The sequence below is a fragment of the Melospiza melodia genome, chromosome 7, assembly GCF_035770615.1.
Source record: "Melospiza melodia melodia isolate bMelMel2 chromosome 7, bMelMel2.pri, whole genome shotgun sequence".
Lineage (NCBI taxonomy): Eukaryota > Metazoa > Chordata > Aves > Passeriformes > Passerellidae > Melospiza > Melospiza melodia.
In genome coordinates this window covers 26,027,432-26,047,303 of record NC_086200.1, presented here as the reverse complement: position 1 = coordinate 26,047,303, position 19,872 = coordinate 26,027,432, and the positions used below count along the sequence as shown (strand labels likewise).

At 53.7% G+C, this 19,872-nt stretch overlaps 2 protein-coding genes and 1 pseudogene across 3 annotated transcripts in view; 2 read left to right on the top strand and 1 right to left on the bottom strand.

Annotated features, from left to right (window-relative positions):
• MARCHF2 (membrane associated ring-CH-type finger 2) overlaps positions 1-3,427 on the top strand; it is a 36,025-nt gene extending 32,598 nt beyond the window's left edge. For both annotated transcript variants that reach the window (XM_063160777.1, XM_063160776.1), the window contains exon 5: positions 599-3,427. In XM_063160777.1, the coding sequence (XP_063016847.1) occupies positions 599-757 (159 nt within the window). In that variant the 3' untranslated portion in view covers positions 758-3,427. The remainder of the gene's footprint in view (positions 1-598) is intronic.
• Positions 3,428-5,447: 2,020 nt separating this feature from the next.
• On the bottom strand, positions 5,448-10,577 carry LOC134420603 (thaicobrin-like). Its single transcript, XM_063160775.1, has 3 exons — positions 8,266-10,577; positions 8,045-8,190; positions 5,448-7,417 (listed from the first exon to the last, which is right to left on the bottom strand). The coding sequence occupies exons 2-3, from the start codon at positions 8,115-8,117 to the stop codon at positions 6,897-6,899; spliced, it is 594 nt and encodes a 197-aa protein (XP_063016845.1). The 5' UTR covers positions 8,118-8,190; positions 8,266-10,577; the 3' UTR covers positions 5,448-6,896.
• A 5,933-nt stretch (positions 10,578-16,510) lies between these two features.
• LOC134420904 (myelin-oligodendrocyte glycoprotein-like) lies at positions 16,511-18,179 on the top strand (annotated as a pseudogene).
• The last annotated feature ends 1,693 nt before the right edge of the window (positions 18,180-19,872 follow it).

The window sequence follows — 19,872 nt, the reverse complement described above, 5'->3', positions numbered from 1 at the left end:
CTGGGGTTGGTGACAGCACTGCCGGGGTTGGTGACAGCGTGGCCGGGGTTGGTGACAGCACTGCCGGCTTGGTGACAGCACTGCCAGGGTTGGTGACAGTGTGGCCGGGGTTGGTGACAGCACTGCCAGGGCTGGTGACAGCACTGCCGGGGTTGGTGACAGTGTGGCTGGGGTTGGTGACAGCGCTGCCGGGGCTGGTGACAGCACTGCCAGGGTTGGTGACAGCGTGGCCGGGGTTGGTGACAGCGCTGCTGGGTTGGTGACAGCACTGCCAGGGTTGGTGACAGTGCAGCTGGGGTTGGTGACAGCGTGGCTGGGGTTGGTGACAGCGTGCCTGGGGTTGTGACAGCACTGCCGGGGTTGGTGACAGTGCGGCCGGGGTTGGTGACAGCATGGCTGGGGTTGGTGACAGCGTGGCTGGGGTTGGTGACAGCGTGCCTGGGGTTGTGACAGCACAGGCAGGGTTGGTGACAGTGTGGCTGGGGTTGGTGACAGCGTGGCTGGGGTTGTGACAGTGCAGGCAGGGTTGGTGACAGCGTGGCCGGGGTTGGTGACAGCGTGGCTGGGGTTGTGACAGTGCTGCGTTCTCGCCCGCCAGGTCTCGTTCCGCTACCACTGCCAGCTGTACTCGGAGTGGCGAAGGACCAACCAGAAAGTCCGGCTGATGCTCCCGGCCTCGCGGAGCCCCCACCCCGTGCCCCACTCCCTGCTCTCCGCCAAGCTGATGAAGAAGGCCGCGGATGAGACCACGGTCTGAGCCGTCCGCGGGCGGCCACGGCGCAGGGTCGGGCGTCCCCACAGGCCCAGGGACCGTGGCAGCTGTGGGGGCACTGGAAAACAATCATCCCACCCAAAGGCACTCTGCCCTCAGCTTTAGACCTTGGCAAAGAGACACATATCAACATCTGTGGGGGAAATGGCCCAAAAGAGCCTGATGGCAGAAAATGCCTGTCTGCAGGGACACTTTCCTATAATGAAATACCATACATGGAAAACATCTCCCTCTCTCTCTCTCCATATATATATATATATATATCTATATATAATATTATTTTTTAATGGCCATGCATATTGTGTTACAGTCCTTTTGTGTTGATGTTCTAAGCTTCAGGATAGAAGCTGGCAATCTGATCTCATTCAGAGGTTAAATCAATGCCTTTTCTCCAAATGAGCGTATGAGGAACACTTTTCATCAACCATTCTTGAAAGTCCCCTTCTCCTTTGCACTAAATTGGTTTTGATATACTACAGCAGCCTTCCCGTTACTCTTTGGTCTCTTTTGTGGTGTTCTGTCCTTTCTAGAAAGTTGAGTGTTTTTAATAATTATTATAATCCCAGAAGGAGTAAAATGACATAATACTGAATGGAGACATTTTGTATTGTAAAGTACTGTAATTTTGAGAATTTCAAAATCAGTTTCAGAGTGAGAGAATCTTTTCCGGCGCAGACATGATCTCACAAAATGCTTTCCTTGAGATCCTGGCTTATCCCCAGGACTCGGATGCACTCAGCCCTTGGTCTGTCTGGCAAAGGTGGATGGAGGATCCGAGGGTGGGAAGAGATGGCTCCGTACTAGCTAAACCCACCACTGCCTTTTGCTTTGCAAAGAGTGAGAAAGGAGCTTTCCTGACCCCAGAAGGTGGGAGTTGGAGTCTCTGTTTGCTGATGTCCTTTTGCCAGCTTGAGGCTGGACCTCCTGTAGCATCAGTTTCACACGTACCTTAGGGGACAGGCCGTGCCCTGGCAGGACGCAGGTGCTCTTGGCTGTCTCTGCGCTTTATTTGCACATTCCAGAGGAGCTGCTGGCGTTGGGTTCATCCCTGGTAGCGCTGCCTGCCTGTTGTGTCCTCTAGTGAAACCCCCCAGTTTGCTGGTCCCAGAGAACAGGCTCTGGGTCCCTTGTCCAGTGGGGCCAGTGTTCCTCCTTCTCCTCCTCCTTTCACCTGTGTTTCCAGCACATGCAGTTCTCAAAGCCCTCTGTCTCAGAATGCCCCCTTTGCCAAGAGTCCCCCTGGTTTGGCTTTGGTCCTTGCCTCTGCCACCTCACCCTGCCAGACAGTGCCTGGTGCTGATCTCTCCTGAGCCTTGAGTGGCACAGGCTGTGGGGACACTGGCTGTGATGCTGCCCTGCCAGGTGCTCCAGGGGTGTGTGCAGCTGCTTTGCTGGAGCCTGGGCTCTGGCTCCGTGGTGGTGAGGGTAGAGAGCAGGCAAGAGGCAGGCTCTGAGGGGCCTGTGTCCTTGCACTGGGTGGTGGTGGTCATGCACTATGTCCCTCTGCCCCTTTGCTGAAAGCAACTGGGTCAGTGCAATGCCCTGTGAGATGGACATCTGTAATTTCCTGAATTCAAAGCACCATGTGCACTTCCTCCTCCTCCTCCTCCTCTCTAGCTGCCAAGCAGGATGTGTTTCCTTGTGTGTTCCCTCAGCCTGAGCTGGAAGTTTCTGGTGGCCTGAGCAGCAGAGACCAGTGTGCCAACTTCCCCAACAGGATTGCTCCTGGCCCTGGTGTCTGCTCTCCTCTGTCCCCTCTCCCAGGTGCAGCTCGGGGATACCCTGACACATCTTGCAGCAGCCCCTTTGTGCCCTGAGGGCTGCTCTGAACTGGTCTCTCCTCCAAGCGTGAGGGGCTGGTGTGACTGTGGGTGAATGTCCTCTGCTGCAGCCAGGCTGCTCATCTCTGCTCCCCGACTGTCCCCTCCCTTCTTCCACATGCCTGGGCTGTCTGCCCTTTTCCCAGTCATGCACTCATGCAGGGATTACTCTGCTTCTGGTACTCTTGGTGGAGAGGCTGCTGCAGTCCTCTCCAGTCACAGTCCCTGCTCCAGTCCCATCCCATTCCCACGCAGGTGATCCCACCCTGCATACCCCTTCCCATGGCAGCAGGCTCTGCACCACTGCTCTGTGCCTTGTCCTGGGTGTCCCTTCCTTCAGCCCCTTCCCAACAACCCCCTTGTCACCAGGACATCACCAGTGAAGAAAAATGGAAGGGGGGGCTTAACCTTCCCAGGCCTGGCTGCCTCCCGGGAGCTTGGCCCCACAAGGCACCGAGTTGTGGCAGGTGATGAGGGATGCTCTCTCCCATAGCATGTCCCCAGGGTAAGGACTTCATGGAGCCAGTGTTCCACTTAAGAAACCCACCATCAATCCAAATATGCAACTGTGAAAGCCAGAAGCCCTTGGCTGGGGCAGTGGGGGCCCGGTCCCGTGTGTGGCTGTGGCTGCACTCAGCATCCTTGGCTTTGTTGTCATTGCCAATAATTGGAGTTGTTGCTTGTGCCCCCACAAGACTCAGTGACTCTTTGAGTCTTGTTCTCCTTCCCAGAGATGTTCAGCTCGTGGATGTGGGCAATGGTGTCTGACCCACCACGTTCCAGTGTGTTCTGGGGAAATGGGCTGTGCAATGATGTAAATAAAAGTGAGACAAACTTTGGGCTGTTGTGTTGTTATTGGAGGGGGCCAGGGCTGCAGAGCCCAGGCTGCCTCCCTGAGAGCCCCCCGGTACCCCCTGCCCGCAGCAGCTGCCATGGCCGGCCCCAGCAGAGGTTTCAAAGTTGGACAAAACCCAGGGCTTTTTTCATTTCTGGGCAGTTTCTCTGTCAGTGTACAGAAGCCTGCCTGGCGTGGGCCAAGCCAAGAGTCCTTTGGCCCCTGTTTGGGCCAGGGGTGTGTATGGGGCTGCGTGGAGCGACCCTGATGCTGCGTGATGCCACCCCAGAGAGGCTCCCTGTGAGCTGCCCGACCCAGGCCTGCCCACGGCCCTGAGCCCAGCCCCTCACTGCAGGGCTGTGGGAGACGCTGGACACATCTGTGAGCCCTGCTGGGGTCATGGGGGGCAGTGCCCAGCTGTGCCCAGCTGTGTCTGAGCTGTGTCTGAGCAGTGCCCACATGTGCAGGAGCTGTGCCCACGTGTGCCCAGCTGTGTCTGAGCTGTGCCCAGCTGTGCCCAGCTGTGTCTGAGCTGTGTCTGAGCTGTGTCTGAGCTGTGCCCGAGTGTGCAGGAGCTGCAGGGCAGGAGCCTTGCTCTGTGTGCTCGCTACCATCTGGCTCTGAGAGCCACCCAGGGCCAGCACCATGCCAGGGGCTGCAGGGCATGGAATGGGACCTCAGGGCAGAGACTTGGGCAGCCATCGTTCCCTGTTGTGTGGAGCAGTGAGGGGACCCAACGTCCCCTGCAGCCTCGGCCCCTGGCCCTGGCCCTGTGCTGCAAATCTGGTCACGCCACACTTGCAGCAGGGGGTTGGAAATTGTGAAGCTGCCCATTTAAAGTGCCACTCAAAGCACTGCAACACCAATGTTGGATGCACTTCTGAGGTCCTGGACAAGGCTTTAGCCTTGGGCAAGACCTTGGATGAGTTACCTGGCCAAGCTCTCAAATCAAGGGTTTTCTGGGTTTTTTAATATTAAAAGAAAAAAAAAAAAAAGGTTTAAAAAAAGAGAGTGCCGAGGTTGGCTCAGCCAGACCTTTAAAATAAAACTGTGATGCCACACAGCAATCTGGCAGGGTGGGGAGAAGACAAAGTGGCATCTGCAAGAGCGAGAACAGTGTAAAAGGAGCAGAAGTGCCAGAGAAAGGGCTCACCGGGAAAAAGGAAACAGTTTCATAGGAAGGGTGGTCAATCACAGTTGTTTGGCTGATGTGCCAAATCCAGGCAGGCTTTGTTTGGAGCATGGCTGACAGACCAATGCTGAGAAGAGCATGTTTGTTGAGGTGCTTCCACTGTCCACTGCTGCAGCCCTTTTCCCTGGCAGCAGGAGGGTCCCAGGGGTCTGATCCCACCCTGCTGTGGCCTCGCTGTGCAGCCAGGGTTGGAGGCAGCATCACTGCTGCCATGTGCTGGCTGTGCCACAAACCCCCAGCCCCAATTGTCTCCCCAGAACCACTCGGAGCCCACGTGGGTCCAGCCTTGCTCAAGGACCCCGGGGTTCCTTCCCTTCCTACCCGTTGTGGTTCCAACATGCAGAGACCTCTAACACATGAGAGCTGAATTTAAGCTCCCCTGAGTCTTTGTGGTGCAATTCTACATGGAACTGTGTATTTCTCACACAAATGCTGCAATTACGTAACTCAGCTCCCAGAGAGATGATTTTTTAAAATTTAATTTTTGGGGGACACATCAAAAAGGAAACCAGAGCACAATATTTACTCCCTCCAGACCACAAAATATCAGTGAAGAAGTTCCCAGACACCAATCCATTGAAAAACCCAACTTTTTTCAGTCTGAGGGACTTAGTTGGCTTTCAGAAAGGAATTTCTTCTTCTTGATTGAGGTAGGTGCCCCTAAATGCACAGCACAGCTCTTCTGGGATGTTTTGCATGACAAAGGACAAAAATACAGAACTAACAATCTGCCATCTCCATACACCAACCTTCTGCTATGAACCTCTGTCACAGTGTAACCCCAGCTGACAACTAAACACCACACAGCCACTCAGTCACACACCACCCTCCAAGGGGGATGGGGGAAAAAAACCTTTTTATTTGAGATAAAACCAGCTTAATAATTGAGATAAAAGTAATATATAATAATACTAATGATAATAATTCTAATGAAAAAAATATAAACCCCAAGTGGAACAAGTGATGCCCAGTGTAGGTGCTCAGCACCCGCTGCTCTGTGCCCAGCTTGTCTCCCAGCAGCCATCAGCCCCTGACCAGCAGCTCCCCCAGTTTACACACTGGGCAGGATGTTTTATGGTGTGGAATATCTGAATGGCCAGTTTGGGTCACTGTCCTGGCTGTGCTCCCCTCCAGCTTCCCGTCCAACTCCTCACTGGCAGAGCATGAGGCACAGAGAAGGCCACGTAAACACCACATGCCTGATGGCTGGCTTGTTGCTATCAATATTATCCTCACCTTAAATCCCAAACCCAGCACTGTGCTGGCCACTGAGAGGAAAATTAACTCTATCCCAAGGAAAATAGGACAGTCTCAGAGGCTCCTGCCCATGGACAGTAGCAAGTACCTCTGTGGGAGCAGAGAACCCTGGGTTTCCCCAGTCTTGATGCTACCACAGTGGAAGAGGCTTAGGGCAGAGCTCTGGGGGCAGATACCTGGGCTTGACCCAGTCCTGCAACTGCAGCTCCTGGAGTAGAGCAGGGAGACCAATATTGTTGTCTGTGCCCAGATGCCACCACAAAAATGACAACTGAAGTGGCAGTAAAGAAGGTCCAACCAGAAATGATGAAATCTAGGCTGGACCCAGGCAATGTCCCTCTTCACCTTCTCCTCTCCTAAGGACAGGATTTAGCAGGATCCCGTGAGGTGGGACCTTGAGAATGGCAGATCTGTGGCCCTTCTTGTGGATTCCAGCCTCTCCTGTGGGTTTCAGACCCAGCTCAGCATTCTGCTTTCCTTCCTGGGCTGCCCCTGCTGCTGCCCCTGCACTGCTCCCAGTGCTCTGCTGCAAGAAACGTGCTTGGTGCACATCAGGCAAGGACAGGCTCTGGATGTGTGGGGAAGATAAGTGTTATCATGGGTATCCTGCTATGTCTGGGGTTTTTTAACTTAATTGAAAAAAGCCAGAGGCCCTACACCAGCACCCTGGGAGGAGCTGGACCCTGCTGCATTTTCCATGGCCTCATACAGAGCAGCTCTGCAGTGCCCTGGCACTCAGTGATGGTCCCTGCCAGGGACCACCGGGCACCAAGCCCCTCCCTGCTCCCAGTCTCTGTGCTCCCTGTTGTCCCCGCAGTGCCAGCCGAGGGGTGGGGGGATAAAGGAGGCTCTGTTGTGGCATCCACCTCCATGAGCTGCCCGTCCTCTCCTTGGGGGCCAGAGGATCCTCATGAGAAGCCAGCAGGATGCAGGAACCCCCAGTTCCCAGCACCAGGACCCAAGGTGATGGATGGCGTTTGCCTTTCCAGCCTCTCCCCTGCCCCTGATGTTCCCTCCCTGTCAGGGGCACAGCTTGAGCCACGAGCCCATCCCCAGCCAGAGCCACGGGCGCAGCCTCTCCCCAGCACACGAGGCCAGGCAGAAAGCAAAGATTGGGGCTTCACTCTCAGCATCAGCAAAAGTCACCTGCTTGTAGGTGAAGTCCAGGCAGACCTGGATGGCCCTGGGGAGGCAGGGAAGGTGCAGTGGGGTCCAGTCAGGATCACTGAAAGCGTGGTACTGTCCAAACCACTGCCCCACGGCCCAGATCCCCTCCTGGGGCGTAAAATTGAGGACCCCCTTCCTCCTGACAGACTCCCGGGCCACTCCCACTGCCCACCAGTCCCCCGCCTCGGCCACCTCCACCTGCCAGCAGTGTCTCCCTGCAGCGAAGGCCTGGCTGCCCAGCACGCACGGCTCCGTGTCAAAGCGCTCGGGGCTGTCGGGCAGCAGCGCCCACTCGTGCCCCCGGCCCACCCCTCGCTGGTCACTGGCCAGAACGAGGAAGGGGTTGGCGGTGTCTGGGTCCAGAGTCACGTCAGCTGGGGAGAGAGGAGGAGAAGCTGCTCAGAACAGGCAGCCCTGGGGCTGCATCCACCCCAGCAAGAGAAGGGACAGGGTGAGCTCCTTTTCCCTGCAGTGGGAAAACCTCCCTGGCTGGACTGTCCCTGGCTCCCTGCTGCCCCATCCCTGTCCCCACCCCGGGGGCCTGCACACGTCCTGGACAAGGGGACCTCAGCTTCCTGGAGGAGGAGGCAGCACCTGAGTGGGTGGGTGCACACCTGCAGTGCAGCCACCTGGACCTGAGCCTGGGTGTCTCTGGTGCTGTGAGAGGAGAACAGGCAGGTCAGGGCACAAACCAGCGCCGACCACAGTGGAGGTTACCCCAAGACCCACAACCCATGGCCCCAAATTCACATCTCTTTCTATGAACAGTGGAGGGGGCCAAGGATGTCAGCTCAGGAGCCTTTGGTGCTGGAGCTGGGCCTACGGGTGAACACCAAGAGCTCAGCTGGGAGTGTTGCAGCCACCAAGTCCCAACCCATGAAAAGCCCAGTTTGGGGACAAGCCCCAGTGCTTTGACCTTCAATAGCTGTCCCACAGCAGAAGCAGATGCATTGTCCTCAATAGAGGACAGTTCCCCCTCCTGTTCCCTTCTGAAAACTCACCTCTTCCACTCATCTCCTCCACCTCATCAATCAGGGTCTCACTTTGTACTGTCTCCATCCTGGATGCCAGCATATCCACAGTCAATCAGCAGCAGGGGAGACAGGATTCACTGCTGGAAGTGGGAATTCCAAGACTCGAGGACTGCCTGAAGATGATAAAGCAGAGAAGGAGTAATGAAAAGGTCACAGCATTCAGCACTTTTTACACAGCCAGTACTTACCTGCCCAGCCTGCAGGCTGACTCCAGGAAAGCAGGCTTGAGGTGGGTTGAAGGGTCTGCAGTCTGCTTCCCACTCCTCTGATCCCCTCATCTGCCCATGGCTGGACCGAGCTTGCCCAGCACTTCCAGCCTGTTTGAGCGAGCAGGGCACAGTCCAGAGGGGCTGGATGGCCTGGAGAGCAGACCTGGGAGTTTGTCTGGGTACCACCCCACCAAGCTTCCCCCTCCCATCCTCTGGGCAATCACCTCCCATGCCCTGAAGCTGCCAGCCCATGTGGGACCTCATCCAACACTTGAATTTGGCAATTCCTCCTGTTCCTGCAGTGCCCAGTCCTGTTTACATCACAGGGTCTGCTGCAGCCCAGCTGCAGGTGGCTGATAAGAGCCCCTGAGTGCTGGAGGAGTCTGTATCTCCCTGCGCAGGATGCTCAGAGCCCTCTTGGGCACCTCCAGCCCTGGGGATGGCACCTGGGGACACCAGCTGCAGAGCAGTGGCCCTGCTCTGGGTTTCCAGGCTGTGTTCTGGGAAAAGGAAGGGGAGGGATGGCTCTGCCCCGGCGGTTTGCCCAGTTCTGTCCTGCTGCGTGGGCTCATGGTGGAGATGTGTGCAGGGCATGTGCCACCTCGATTGCCCAGCTGGTAAATGGGGGAACAGCGTGTGCTGGGCTTTGCATCCCACCCCTCTGCTCTGCAGGCGGCTCCTCCTGTGCCCAGGGGTGATGGCCTTACTGCCAGGCACAGGGAACACAAGGGATTCCACTCTGCTGTGTCACGTCACTCTGGAAGGCACCAGCTGAGCACAAATCAAGCAGGGTGCAAGGGCAGCTGCTGCCAGGGGGCTTTGCAGACATGGCCTGAACCCCGGCCTGGAGCACTGACCAGTTCCACTTTACCCATGACCAGTTCCTCTTGCACTCTTCTGGCGTGTCTGACACCTTGTCCTCCCCAAATCCTTTCACTCCACACCGCTTCAGTGCTCACATCCTTCCCTTGGCACGTGGAGTTGGCTGGGACACGCAGCTTTGATCCCCAGCTTTGCAGGCTGGGTGCTAGGAAAATTAATCCACAAACACCAGAGGTTTGTGTCCAAAAAGGAGACAGAGGAGTCCTTTCTGGCTTTATTCAAATAAAGGCCACAGGGCATTCCCCTGCCATCTCTCAAATTTTTGGAGGATGCAGCCTCTTTTTTATCCTAATTTCCTGGCCACATTTCCCTTCTCTCTTTCCCCACTGGCTGAGGTACTTGAGAGGTACAGACTCTCTGATATGCCTGATACCAAAGACTTCCCAAAGATTTCCCTCTAATGTACAACCCTCCCTTTGAATTTTTAACTCTTATGGAATTTAGGGGTTATTCTTCCCCATTGTTTCTTTCATCTTTCAATGTCTAATTTCGTTTATCAGCAAACCTAAAGTTTATTTGTAAAAGCAAATATCTTTTTCCATTCATCAATCAGTGGAATCCTTCCCATTGTTTCTTTTATCTCCCAGTTTTGGTTTTATCTACCAGCAGATCCACAGCTTGTTTGTAAAGACAAATCCGCTATTCCTCTCATGGGTTTCCCTGGAATTGTGATCCCATCGTTAAATTATGAGGTTCGATCATTACACTTTCTTTGCTATCATTTGTTGTTGATGGAGGTTAGGACTTTTCCTTTTGTTTCTTTCTCTCAGGGAATTTTCTCCCATTTGTTGCTAAGAGCCAATAGCCACCGACACTTAAGAGACTCAAGATATGGCCAAGAGAAGGGGGAGGAGTGGAGCTGGCTGCACTGTGGCAGCTGGGGGCTTTCTCCTGGGAAGGGCAGAGGTGCCGGGAGATGCGGGCTGGCAGGAGGGGCTGTGGCTCTCTCTCGCTCTGGACATCAGAGGGGAGGCTCCGAGGCTGCGCTCCCTGCGGGCAGAATTCGCCACCTCTGCGGGACGGGCTCCTCCTGCCTTCCACCGTGAGCGGAACTGCTCAGGAGAGCGGCCGTGGCTCCGGGACCTTATTAACCCCTGCCTAACCGAACAAAGGACCCTCCCCATCTACTCGGGTGCCTCAGGGGACACCCCGGGATCCCCGAGTCCCCTCCCGCTCCGAGGGAGCCTCTCCCGGCGGCGCTCGGGAGCCGAGCGGCCCCTGCCCAGCCCCGCCGCTTCTCTGCCACTGCTCCGGGTTTTTCACTGCGCTGTAACTCAGCAGCCCTGCCTGCCGGGCCTCCCCTCGGCTCCTGCTACAGCTGCGGAGTTTCTGTTCCATTTCGTTTGCTACCCCGGAGTCCGCTCGTCCCTGCGGTTCCGGCCACCGCTCCGCGGCTCCGCTGCAGCCCCTTCCCGCCACGCAGCGCGCCCGCCATTGCCGTGTGGAGACGCGGCCGGGCCGGCGCCACAGCGCCCCCTGCAGCCGCGGGGGAATCATCGCACCCGCCCCGCCCGGCCGGGAGCCACCGGCGCCCCTGCCGGCTGTGCCCGGAACTGCAGCAAAGGGGAAAGCGCCGGGAGAGGCGGGGCCGGGGCCGGGGCCGGGGCCGGGGCCGGGGCTGGGGCTGGGCCTGGGGCTGGGGCTGGGGCTGGGGCTGGGGCTGGGGCTGGGGCCGGGGCCGGGGCCGGGGCCGGGGCCGGGGCTGGGGCTGGGGCTGGGGCTGGGGCCGGGGCTGTGGCTGGGTCTGGGGCTGTGGCCGGGGCTGGGGCTGGGGCTGGGGCTGTGGCCGGGGCTGGGGCTGGGGCTGGGGCTGTGGCCGGGGCTGGGGCTGGGGCTGGGGCTGTGCTTGGGGCTGGGGCCGGGGCCGGGGCTGGGGCCGGGGCCGGGGCCGGGGCTGGGGCCGGGGCCGGGGCCGGGGCTGTGCCTGGGGCCGGGGCCGGGGCCGGGGCTGGGGCTGGGGCTGTGCCTGGGGCTGGGGCTGGGGCCGGGGCTGTGCCTGGGGCTGGGGCTGGGGCCGGGGCTGGGTCTGTACCTGTGGCCGGGGCCGGGGCTGGGGCCGTGGCTGTGCGTGGGGCTGGGGCCGGGGCTGGGGCCGGGGCCGGGGCTGGGGCTGGATTTGTGGTTCTGTTGTTGTTGCTGCTGCTGTGGTTGTTTGTTTGCCTTGTTACACACACACACACACACACACACACATATATATATACATACATACTGCTAAAGAACTCTTATTCTTTTTCCCATTTCTTTGCCTTTGCCTGAAAGCCCCTTGATTCCAATATATTAATATTGGAATAATAATGCAAATTATAATAATTTGGCCATTCCAAGGGAAGTTCCCAACTTCCTTGGCAGACACATGTTTTTCAAACCAGGACAGTTGTCCAGGTCTGTGTCTCTGTACCCTTTATTTTTTGCTTCTCTCTTTTCCTTGTCAGCCCTTTTGGCCAGGTCGCTGATCAGGTCCCTTTGCCCCAGCAGGTGCCCCATGCCTGGCTGGGATCTTGCTGCACCTCGCTGGGCTGAGCTCCCCTGGCACTGCCTTTGCCTCTCTCAGGGCTGCAGATTTCCCCATCCTTGATGTCCTCACCTTTCAGCTGGGCATTGCTTTCAAGCAATTTTTAAGCTACTGCTGGGCTTTGCTGCCCCCCTGGTACTGCCTCTGGGTGTGAATCCTGGCTCTATCACCTCCCTCCTTGCCACTGCCTCTGTGCCCATGCCAGGGATGTGCAAACTGCCAGAACTGTGGGAGGAGGCTGCCACATGCAGCCCTGGAGAGTCCCTGCAGCAGGGCTGGGTCTGCCAGAAGGGCATGTCCACAACAAAAGCATTACCAAAATCCTCCACATCACTCAGCAACTTTAATTTTGGAGCGGAGGTAGCGCAGGAGGAAATGGGCAGCAAGCTGGCACAGGGTGACATTTTTGTTTCCTTTTCAGGCAGGGGAAGTCTTAGCTGGGACCAGGGGACCTCTCCGAGGTGCTGAGTGATGGCCCAGCAGCTCCTCCTCCAGCTCAGAGTGCTCAGGGGCTCCAGCCAGGTGGCATTTTTTGGGAATCTGCAGATGGAAAGGACCCTGTGACATCTGTGAACTGCCCATGGTTTCCACCTCTTGTTAGCAAGGTGGAACCAAGTGAGTGAACAAAAAGGGGGGGAGTGGTGTTGTGTCTGTATAAGTTGGACTGTTCTGTTCCCCCCTATCTTGTAATGGTTCTGCCCTGGTTCTCCCTTCCCTCCTTTATGCTGCCAGTTATCCCAGCTCCTCCCCAGTTGCCTTGGAGATTAATTAATTAATTAACTCCTCCCCAGTGCCCTGTCCATCACTCGGCACTCCCACCCTTCTCTCTAGAACTCTCTAGCATCTTCTAACCAGAGCGTCGAGTGATTGGCTCAGGGGCCGGGGCTCCACCCTCAAGTTATCCCCATTGGTGTTCTCCCTAAGTCAATCATTTGTGTCCCACTCCACTCTGAAACCCTATTCGTCCAATGACTGACTCCTCCCATGGCCCTCCCCCTTTTGCTCTTTGGTTGTCAGTTTCCCCTGGGACTCAATAAACCTGGATTCACCACAGCTGGAGAGCGCTGGCTTCTTATTTCTGCTGACTGTAGCCATCAGCCCAGCCACGTCCTACCACAAGGTAACGCTGCTGTCATGGCACAGAGCGTTTGCTTTAGGTGCTGTCCCGAGCCACGGACATTGGGATAGTGCCCCTGTACTGCTAGGGGTGCTGGAAAGCTAGCTGGGACATCTGAGAAGGACAATCCTTCCCCAGCCTGACCGCTTCAGGGTGGGAGAGAACATCAGGGTCAGGTCCTGTCCTGGCTGCACCTTGGATTAGTGTTTTGGGTATTTTTTCACTGGTCCAAGGCCACTTCCTGCTCTCTTTGAAGTGCATGGAATGAGTCCTGATTTGGTCAGGACTTCTCATTCTGCACCTGTTTGTCTCTTAGTACTGAACCAAAAAAGGCAGAGCAGGTTGTCTTGCTTTCTGTCTTGTTTGGAAAGACAGGAGTCTGCTAAGGAAGGCAGGAGCCTTCCCCGAAATGGAGAATGTAAACCCTTCCCACCGCTCCGAATTGCTATAAATTTTAAATTAAAGGGCTCTCAGGCGAGAATATGGGAGCAGGAAATAACAGTTCTTTAATAGGGAAAAGAAAAAAAAATTAAAGGATGAAATAAAACAACGCAGTACACCAGAACAACACTGACAGAGTCAGAACCAACCTGACACCCTGTGGGTCAGGGTGTTGGTGGCAGTCCCATTGGAATTGTGGCTGCAGACTTCCTGAAGTATCAGATGTGGTTCTGTTGGAGCAAGGGGGATCTGTAGAGAAGGATGTATTCTTCCTCTGAAGATCCAGTGGAAGAGACAGCTGCTGTTCCTCTGGGGAATCCCATGGAGAAAGCCGTGCTGGTGTTCCAGAATCTCAGATTATATCCAGGTAGGAATGCTAGGCTCCTCCCTCTGGGCTCACATCTCCCAATGGGATGCTGTAGTTCTTATCAGCCATGCAGGGACATTCAATAGCTGTTATCAGCAGAGGTCTCCTCCCCAGGGAGGTGTGAATGTGGTCACCCAAAGAGATAGATAAAGCAAACTGCTCACTTGACAAAGGTAATCTGCCATACAGATGGTAATGGAAAACATCTTGCATGCAATCTTCAACACTTTCCCCTGAGAAATCCCCACAACCTTTTATACCAGTCTCCTACTTTGTGTATAAAACACTAACCAACGTCAGGCTGAAGATGGAAAATCAATTTCAGTCTTTGGCATCTGAGGTTCTTCACTAGGCTTTACAAAAAGGAGCTGGGTTCAGCAATGAATCCCTTTAAAAGTGAATTCTGCCATTCTTTTTTTTTTTTTGTCTTCCCTTGGTTTTCCTCCCTTTTGCCCTTTCCCTCTCCTTCCTCGTCTCCAGGTGGTGCTCCTGTTCCCAGCTCCTCTACTCTCCGCTGGCTTTTGTCATTTACAATATTCCAAGTTCATGAGCAGCACTAGGTAAGAATCTCCTGGATCCTGCTGATCTCTGTGGCACAGCTTCCAGCCTGAGTATCTTCCTGGCTGCCAGTGCAGCAGCTCCCTGTGAACAGCAGAGCTCAAAGCAGGGTCAGGCCCTTTCCATAAACCTTCTCCACTTCTGGGAGCACCAGCATCCCTCTGGATCTTGGTGCATGCCTCTGGCCACAGCAGCACAGGCGTTGGAATAATCTCACTGAACCTGGGTGAGGATTAGATGATGCTGAATAATTGATTACAATTTGCTGCCATGTCCCTCCCTGGTTTTCTTGTTTCCTGCACGTTCCTGTTTATTGCACAGTGTCCAGAGTGTGTTGGACTCTTTGGAAAACCCAATCAATAAAGGAAAAAAGCCAGCAACAACAAATTTAGCTTGGGCTCTTTTATGTTGCTGACCTGAAGCATCTTCTTCAAGGCAGCCCTGGCAAAGGATGCAGCAGAGCACTTAACTCAAAAGTGATCTTGTCAAAAATGTTGATTTGCTTTTGTTTCCCTTCAACCAGAACCATTTTCTCAGTGAGCTGAGTGGCCAGTTTATTATAAGCCTTTTTCTTTTAAATTTTCAAAGATGCCAAAAGTACCTGAGATGTTTCTACTTTTTAAATAGACGTCTGTAAAGGGTAAGAAGATATAAGGATATTTGAATTTTATTTGTAACCAAGTTGTCACTTGCTCCAGTCAACCTCCCAGAATCCTTCCCGCCACTTCCATCCTTCCTTGTTCTGCTTTCTGCCTGCCCTGAGCTGCATGGGCACCACTTGTGCCCTTGAGAACCAGGGCTTTGAAGAATTCTCCTGGCAGTGCAGGACAGGGGAGCAGAGGGAGGAGTGGTGGCGTGGCCCCAGCCCACTGCCCATGCTACAGGGCAGGGTCCCTGTCTCAGTTTGGAAAGACAGGTGTGTGCTAAGGAAGGCAGGAGCCTCCCCTGAAATGGAAACTGTAAACCCTCTCCCTCTGAATTGTTATAAATTTTAAATTAAAGGGCTCTTTGGCAAAGATATGGGAGCAGGAATAACTGTTCATTATTAGGGAAGAAAATATAAGTATAAAATAAAAAATGCAGTAATACAAAATAACACTGACAGAGTCAGAATATAACCTGACACCCTGTGGGTCAGGCTGTTGGCAGCAGTCCCATTGGAATTGTGGCTGCAGCCCTCCTGCAGTGTCAGGGGTGGTTCTGCTGGAGCAGGGATCCTGGAGAAAGGTGCAGTCTCTTCCTCTGAAGATCCAGGGGCAGAGGCAGCTGCTGTTCCTCTGGGGAATCCAGTGGAGAAGCTGTGCTGGTGTTCCAAAATCTCCAGATTATATCCAGGTAGGAATGCTTGGCTCCCCCCTCTGGGCTCACATCTCCCAGTGGGATGCTGTAGTTCTTATCAGCCATGCAGTGACATTCAATGGCTGTTATCAGCAGATGTCCCCCCAGAGGGAGGAGTGGTTGTGTGTGGTGGTTTGACAGGAAATGGGATTTCTGGGATGCTGTGGTCAGGCCAATGGGTGCTCGGATTTTAATATTGGCACCTGGTTTGGCCATTGGGACACCGGATCCGCCTCTGAGACACAGGGTTAAAAGCAGAGCTCTATCCTGGGAGGGTCTCTGGATTTCTGGCGAGAAGGGTTCGGATCTGTCCTCTAGCCCAGCTGCTGGATGGGCGGGGAGAGGGGAAAGCCACGCGGCCTGGGAGAGGTGGGCCTGACCCTGAGGGGCCCAGGGGTGGGAGCGTGGAAGAACTACTGAGAGGTATCCACCCCCACTTCTGGGAGACAGAGGCTGCCTGGGACTGTTATCTTGGAATTTGATATCGTGTGCTGCCGGCACCGCACGGCCTTCAGCGAAGGCCGGGGGCTGCAAGGAGTCCAGCTGCTGGTAGGAGATTTTAACCCCTTTGTGGACAATGAAAACTTTGCCGAGCATTGACCTTTCCTGGAGGGGAGATGCAGTGGAGGATGAAGAAGGAACTGAGCAAGTGAGATGGAGGTCTGAGCAAGGGAGAGATATGGAAAGAATAGAACCTTGAAGAACCTTGAGTGGGAAGGGATGATGGAGTGGCTCTTATGCTGGGCTCTTTCTGTATAGCCATGGACAGAACTGTTTTTCCTTGGGATACAGAGACTGCATCCGGGGGGGCAATGCCCCAGAGCCAAGAGGGTTCTGTGTTGGTGCCCCTCAGCCCCAGGAGGAATAATCTGGGGGGACAGATGTCCCAAAGTTGAGTCCGTGCCTTTTTGGAGTGGGACGATGCATCCTTAAAAGACAACCCTAGAAGCAGCTCTGGTCCGTGTTCAGTGGTGAGAGCACTGGGCATGAAAAGGAAAAGGTCACCATGGCCACAAGGAGGACTCTTCTCCCCCTGATGAACTGAGGATTGAGTATTCTAAAGGGTGGTGCCAGACTGAGAGTCAATGATTTGGGGAATGGATTGTATTGGAAATTTGGTGGGGAGGAGGGGGAGATGTATTGGTGAAGTTTTAATTTTCCTTGTGTGTTTTTTTCTTTTCTTTTTTTTCTTGTAGTTTAGTTAATAAAGTTTTTTCTAAGTAGAAGCCTGCTTTGCTTATTCCTGGTCACATCTCACAGCAGATACCAGGGAAAGTGTATTTTCATGGGGGCACTGGCATTGTGCCAGTGTCAAACCATGACATTGTGGAAGAGATAAAGAAAATCTGCCCAATTAACAGAAAATAACTGCCACAGCTCTAACAGATGGCAAATAGAATACATCTTGCATTGCAATTGGGGACAGTCCCTCTCCCAGATCCTCTCAGTACCTCTTGTGCCTGGCATGGGGATACTTCTGGCACAATGACCTGGTATCTCAGTTTTGGAGACAAATTTCAGGAGGAAACACCCTAGAATGGGCATTTCCTCTAGAGGGAAAAGGCTTCAATAACTCCTTTTTCTTCTGCCAATGAGAGAAATAGATATCGGGATGAAAATGAAAAAAATGCAAAACTATTTATTAACAAAGCAAGATACCCACAAAGGACAGGAAAAAACCCCTGAACCTTTCATCCCATCCCCACCTCGCTGAGAGGTAAAGATGTTGGCTGCCCTTGTTTGTCTCTGGGAAGGGGTGAGAAAAGAGTTTGTGAAGTGGCCTGGGAACCTGTTGGATTTCTGGCGTGGGACTTCTCCTCACGGCAGGTGAAGTTGGTGGACTTTAATGTCCCTTCTTTTGCTGGTTTTTCTGGCCGGGGCTGCCACTGCGGGCTCCTTGGGCCAAAGAAAAAAATGAACCAAAACAGTTCAAGAAAAAAAACCAAAAAGCCTCCAAAAGGATTTGCTGGTGAAAAGCCTCCAGGCCGGGGGACGAAAAAAGCCAAAAATAAACACAAACAAACAAGCCCCAAAACCAAAACCAGTAAAACACACCCAGAAGCTTCTTGCCTAAATTGGTGAAAATGAATCCAGCAAAAGCAATGAAGTAACAGTCCCTGAAGCTGCTGACCATGCCAGAGAGACAGAGATTGATCAGAGCCCATGCCTGAGCTCCCAGGCTCTGGCCCTGCCCCCTGGTTCATGTTAAAGATCCTGCAGACATTTCTGGGCATAAAGCAGATGGTTATGGAATAGTTATCATCATAAACCACCCCAACCCCTGGCCTGGCAGCACACCAACAGTGCTGAGCATCACCTGCTGTGCCACAGCAAACTCACAGCTCTCTCTTCTCCCTCTGGGTGTTTCTCCCAGCTCTGCTCAGGGTGAGGGGACACCCCAACCCCATCCCCTGGCCAAGGGCAGGAATGCCATGCTGCCCTGCAGCTTCTCCCCAGAGCAGCACGCACAGGACACGGAGGTGACCTGGTTTTGGGAGCAGCTCTCACCCTTTGTGCAGCACCACAGGAGGAAACAGGACCAGTATGGGGAGCAGATGCTTCAGTATTGAGGGTGCACTGAGCTGCTGAAGGATGGCTCTGCCCAGGGCAGCATACACTTGAAAATTTTCCATGTCCAACTCTCTGACAGAGGGAATTACACCTGCCTTGTTTAACATGGCTTAGATTATGTCGAGGCTGTGGTAGAGTTCGAGGTGACAGGGCTGTAGTTCATGTCCGTGGTACCTCTAATGTACTTGCTTGCAGCCAGTGCTTTTCTCCTGTCCTCCTGCCCAGATGCAGTTTGACGTGGCTGCTTTGGAAATAGGGTTTTCCTAAGTCCCATTTTGAAAATACCAAGGTTGTCTCAGAGAAGTGAAATACCCACCAAGTGGCCATAAGGAGATATGCTTCCTCCTTCAGAAGTGTTCTTGCTGTTGTTTTCTTCATATAAGAAGGAGTAAGAAAAAAATTAGGCATTGGGTAATAAAGAATGTTGTAGTTTGGGCATTTATGTTTTAACATCCAGGCCTGTGGATTATTTTCCTGCAGAACTGGCCTCCAGAGCATATTTCTATGTTATGCAAATGAGATTGCAAGAAATGTCCTGACTCCAGGTGACATTTGACAGAAAAAAACTCTTTGGTTTGTCCGTGTCAAAGATTGTCATCGTCAGGAAGAGGAACAGCCAAATCACCACATTCCCCCAGTATCCAGCACCCCACAGGCTCACCTGGGGTCTCTCTGTTCCCTGTGACTTTGATAGGGTTTGTGCAGCTGTGCTCCCAAATTCATCACTTCCATCGGGGGGAAAAAGGAACAGCCTTCAGTGTGACAGAGTTTCTACACAGACCCCTGGCTGAAATAAACACTGGAATGAAATAAAAAAGGGAAAACCAACCTATGCCCTTAGTCTCCCCCGCTGTGAAATCGTGTCCTACAGGTTTAGTATGAGAAAGAAATCCTTGTGTCTCAATTTAGCACTTAAAGATATTGAATGTATTTTTTGTTTTCCCTTGTGTCACAGGAAAGCTCCTGTTTCACTGGATGATTTGTTGGATTGAGAGCCTTGTGGAGGTCGGGTTTGGCGAGTTCTGTGTGAGAGACAACTGCTCACTTGGAAAATTTAAAAAGATTTATTAAACCTTAACAAAAATACAGCAAAGGACTACATAAGGAAAAAGCTGCAGTGCTGGGAACTACCCCTCGTGCACACCACGTGGCCAGTTCATTTTCAAGATGGGTGCTCAGTCTTTTATACCCCTGGGGGTTGCATCAGCCAGCCCTGGCCCTTCCCAAAGTCTGTCAGCCTGCTCTTCTTTGCCATTTATCAGTGCAGACTGCTTTGTAACTGGATTGAAGCTCAGGTGTTGCCATGCTGCACCCCCTAAACACCCCCAAGCTTTTCCATTTCCAGCTGCCCCATGCAAGGGACACATGTGCACACCTTCTTTTTTACCTGTCCTAGACATCCCAGGCTGTCTGATGGTCACAACACAGGGGGAAAGGGAACTATGGGAGAACAGAGGACATCTAAACGACAATAATATAACTATACATCACTAAAGCTTTTCTTAATATTCACACAATAGTTATCTTTTAATTGTGAGAACTAATCATCTCATTACCTGGACCCTGGCTTCACCGGCAAGGACAAAAGCAAAAGATGAGAGATGCTCTTCTTCTCAGGATGAACGTCCCACAACTTCATTGTGGAACGCCTCTGGGGAAAGAGAGGGTCTGGGAGAGAGGTAATGGTGTCCAGGAAAAGAAAGAGAGCCTGGGATGGAGCTGTCCAGGAGAAGAAAGAGCAGGAAAGGCTCATGGTGGGAGATTATAAACCCGGAGGAACGGAGGCAGAGGAGAGGT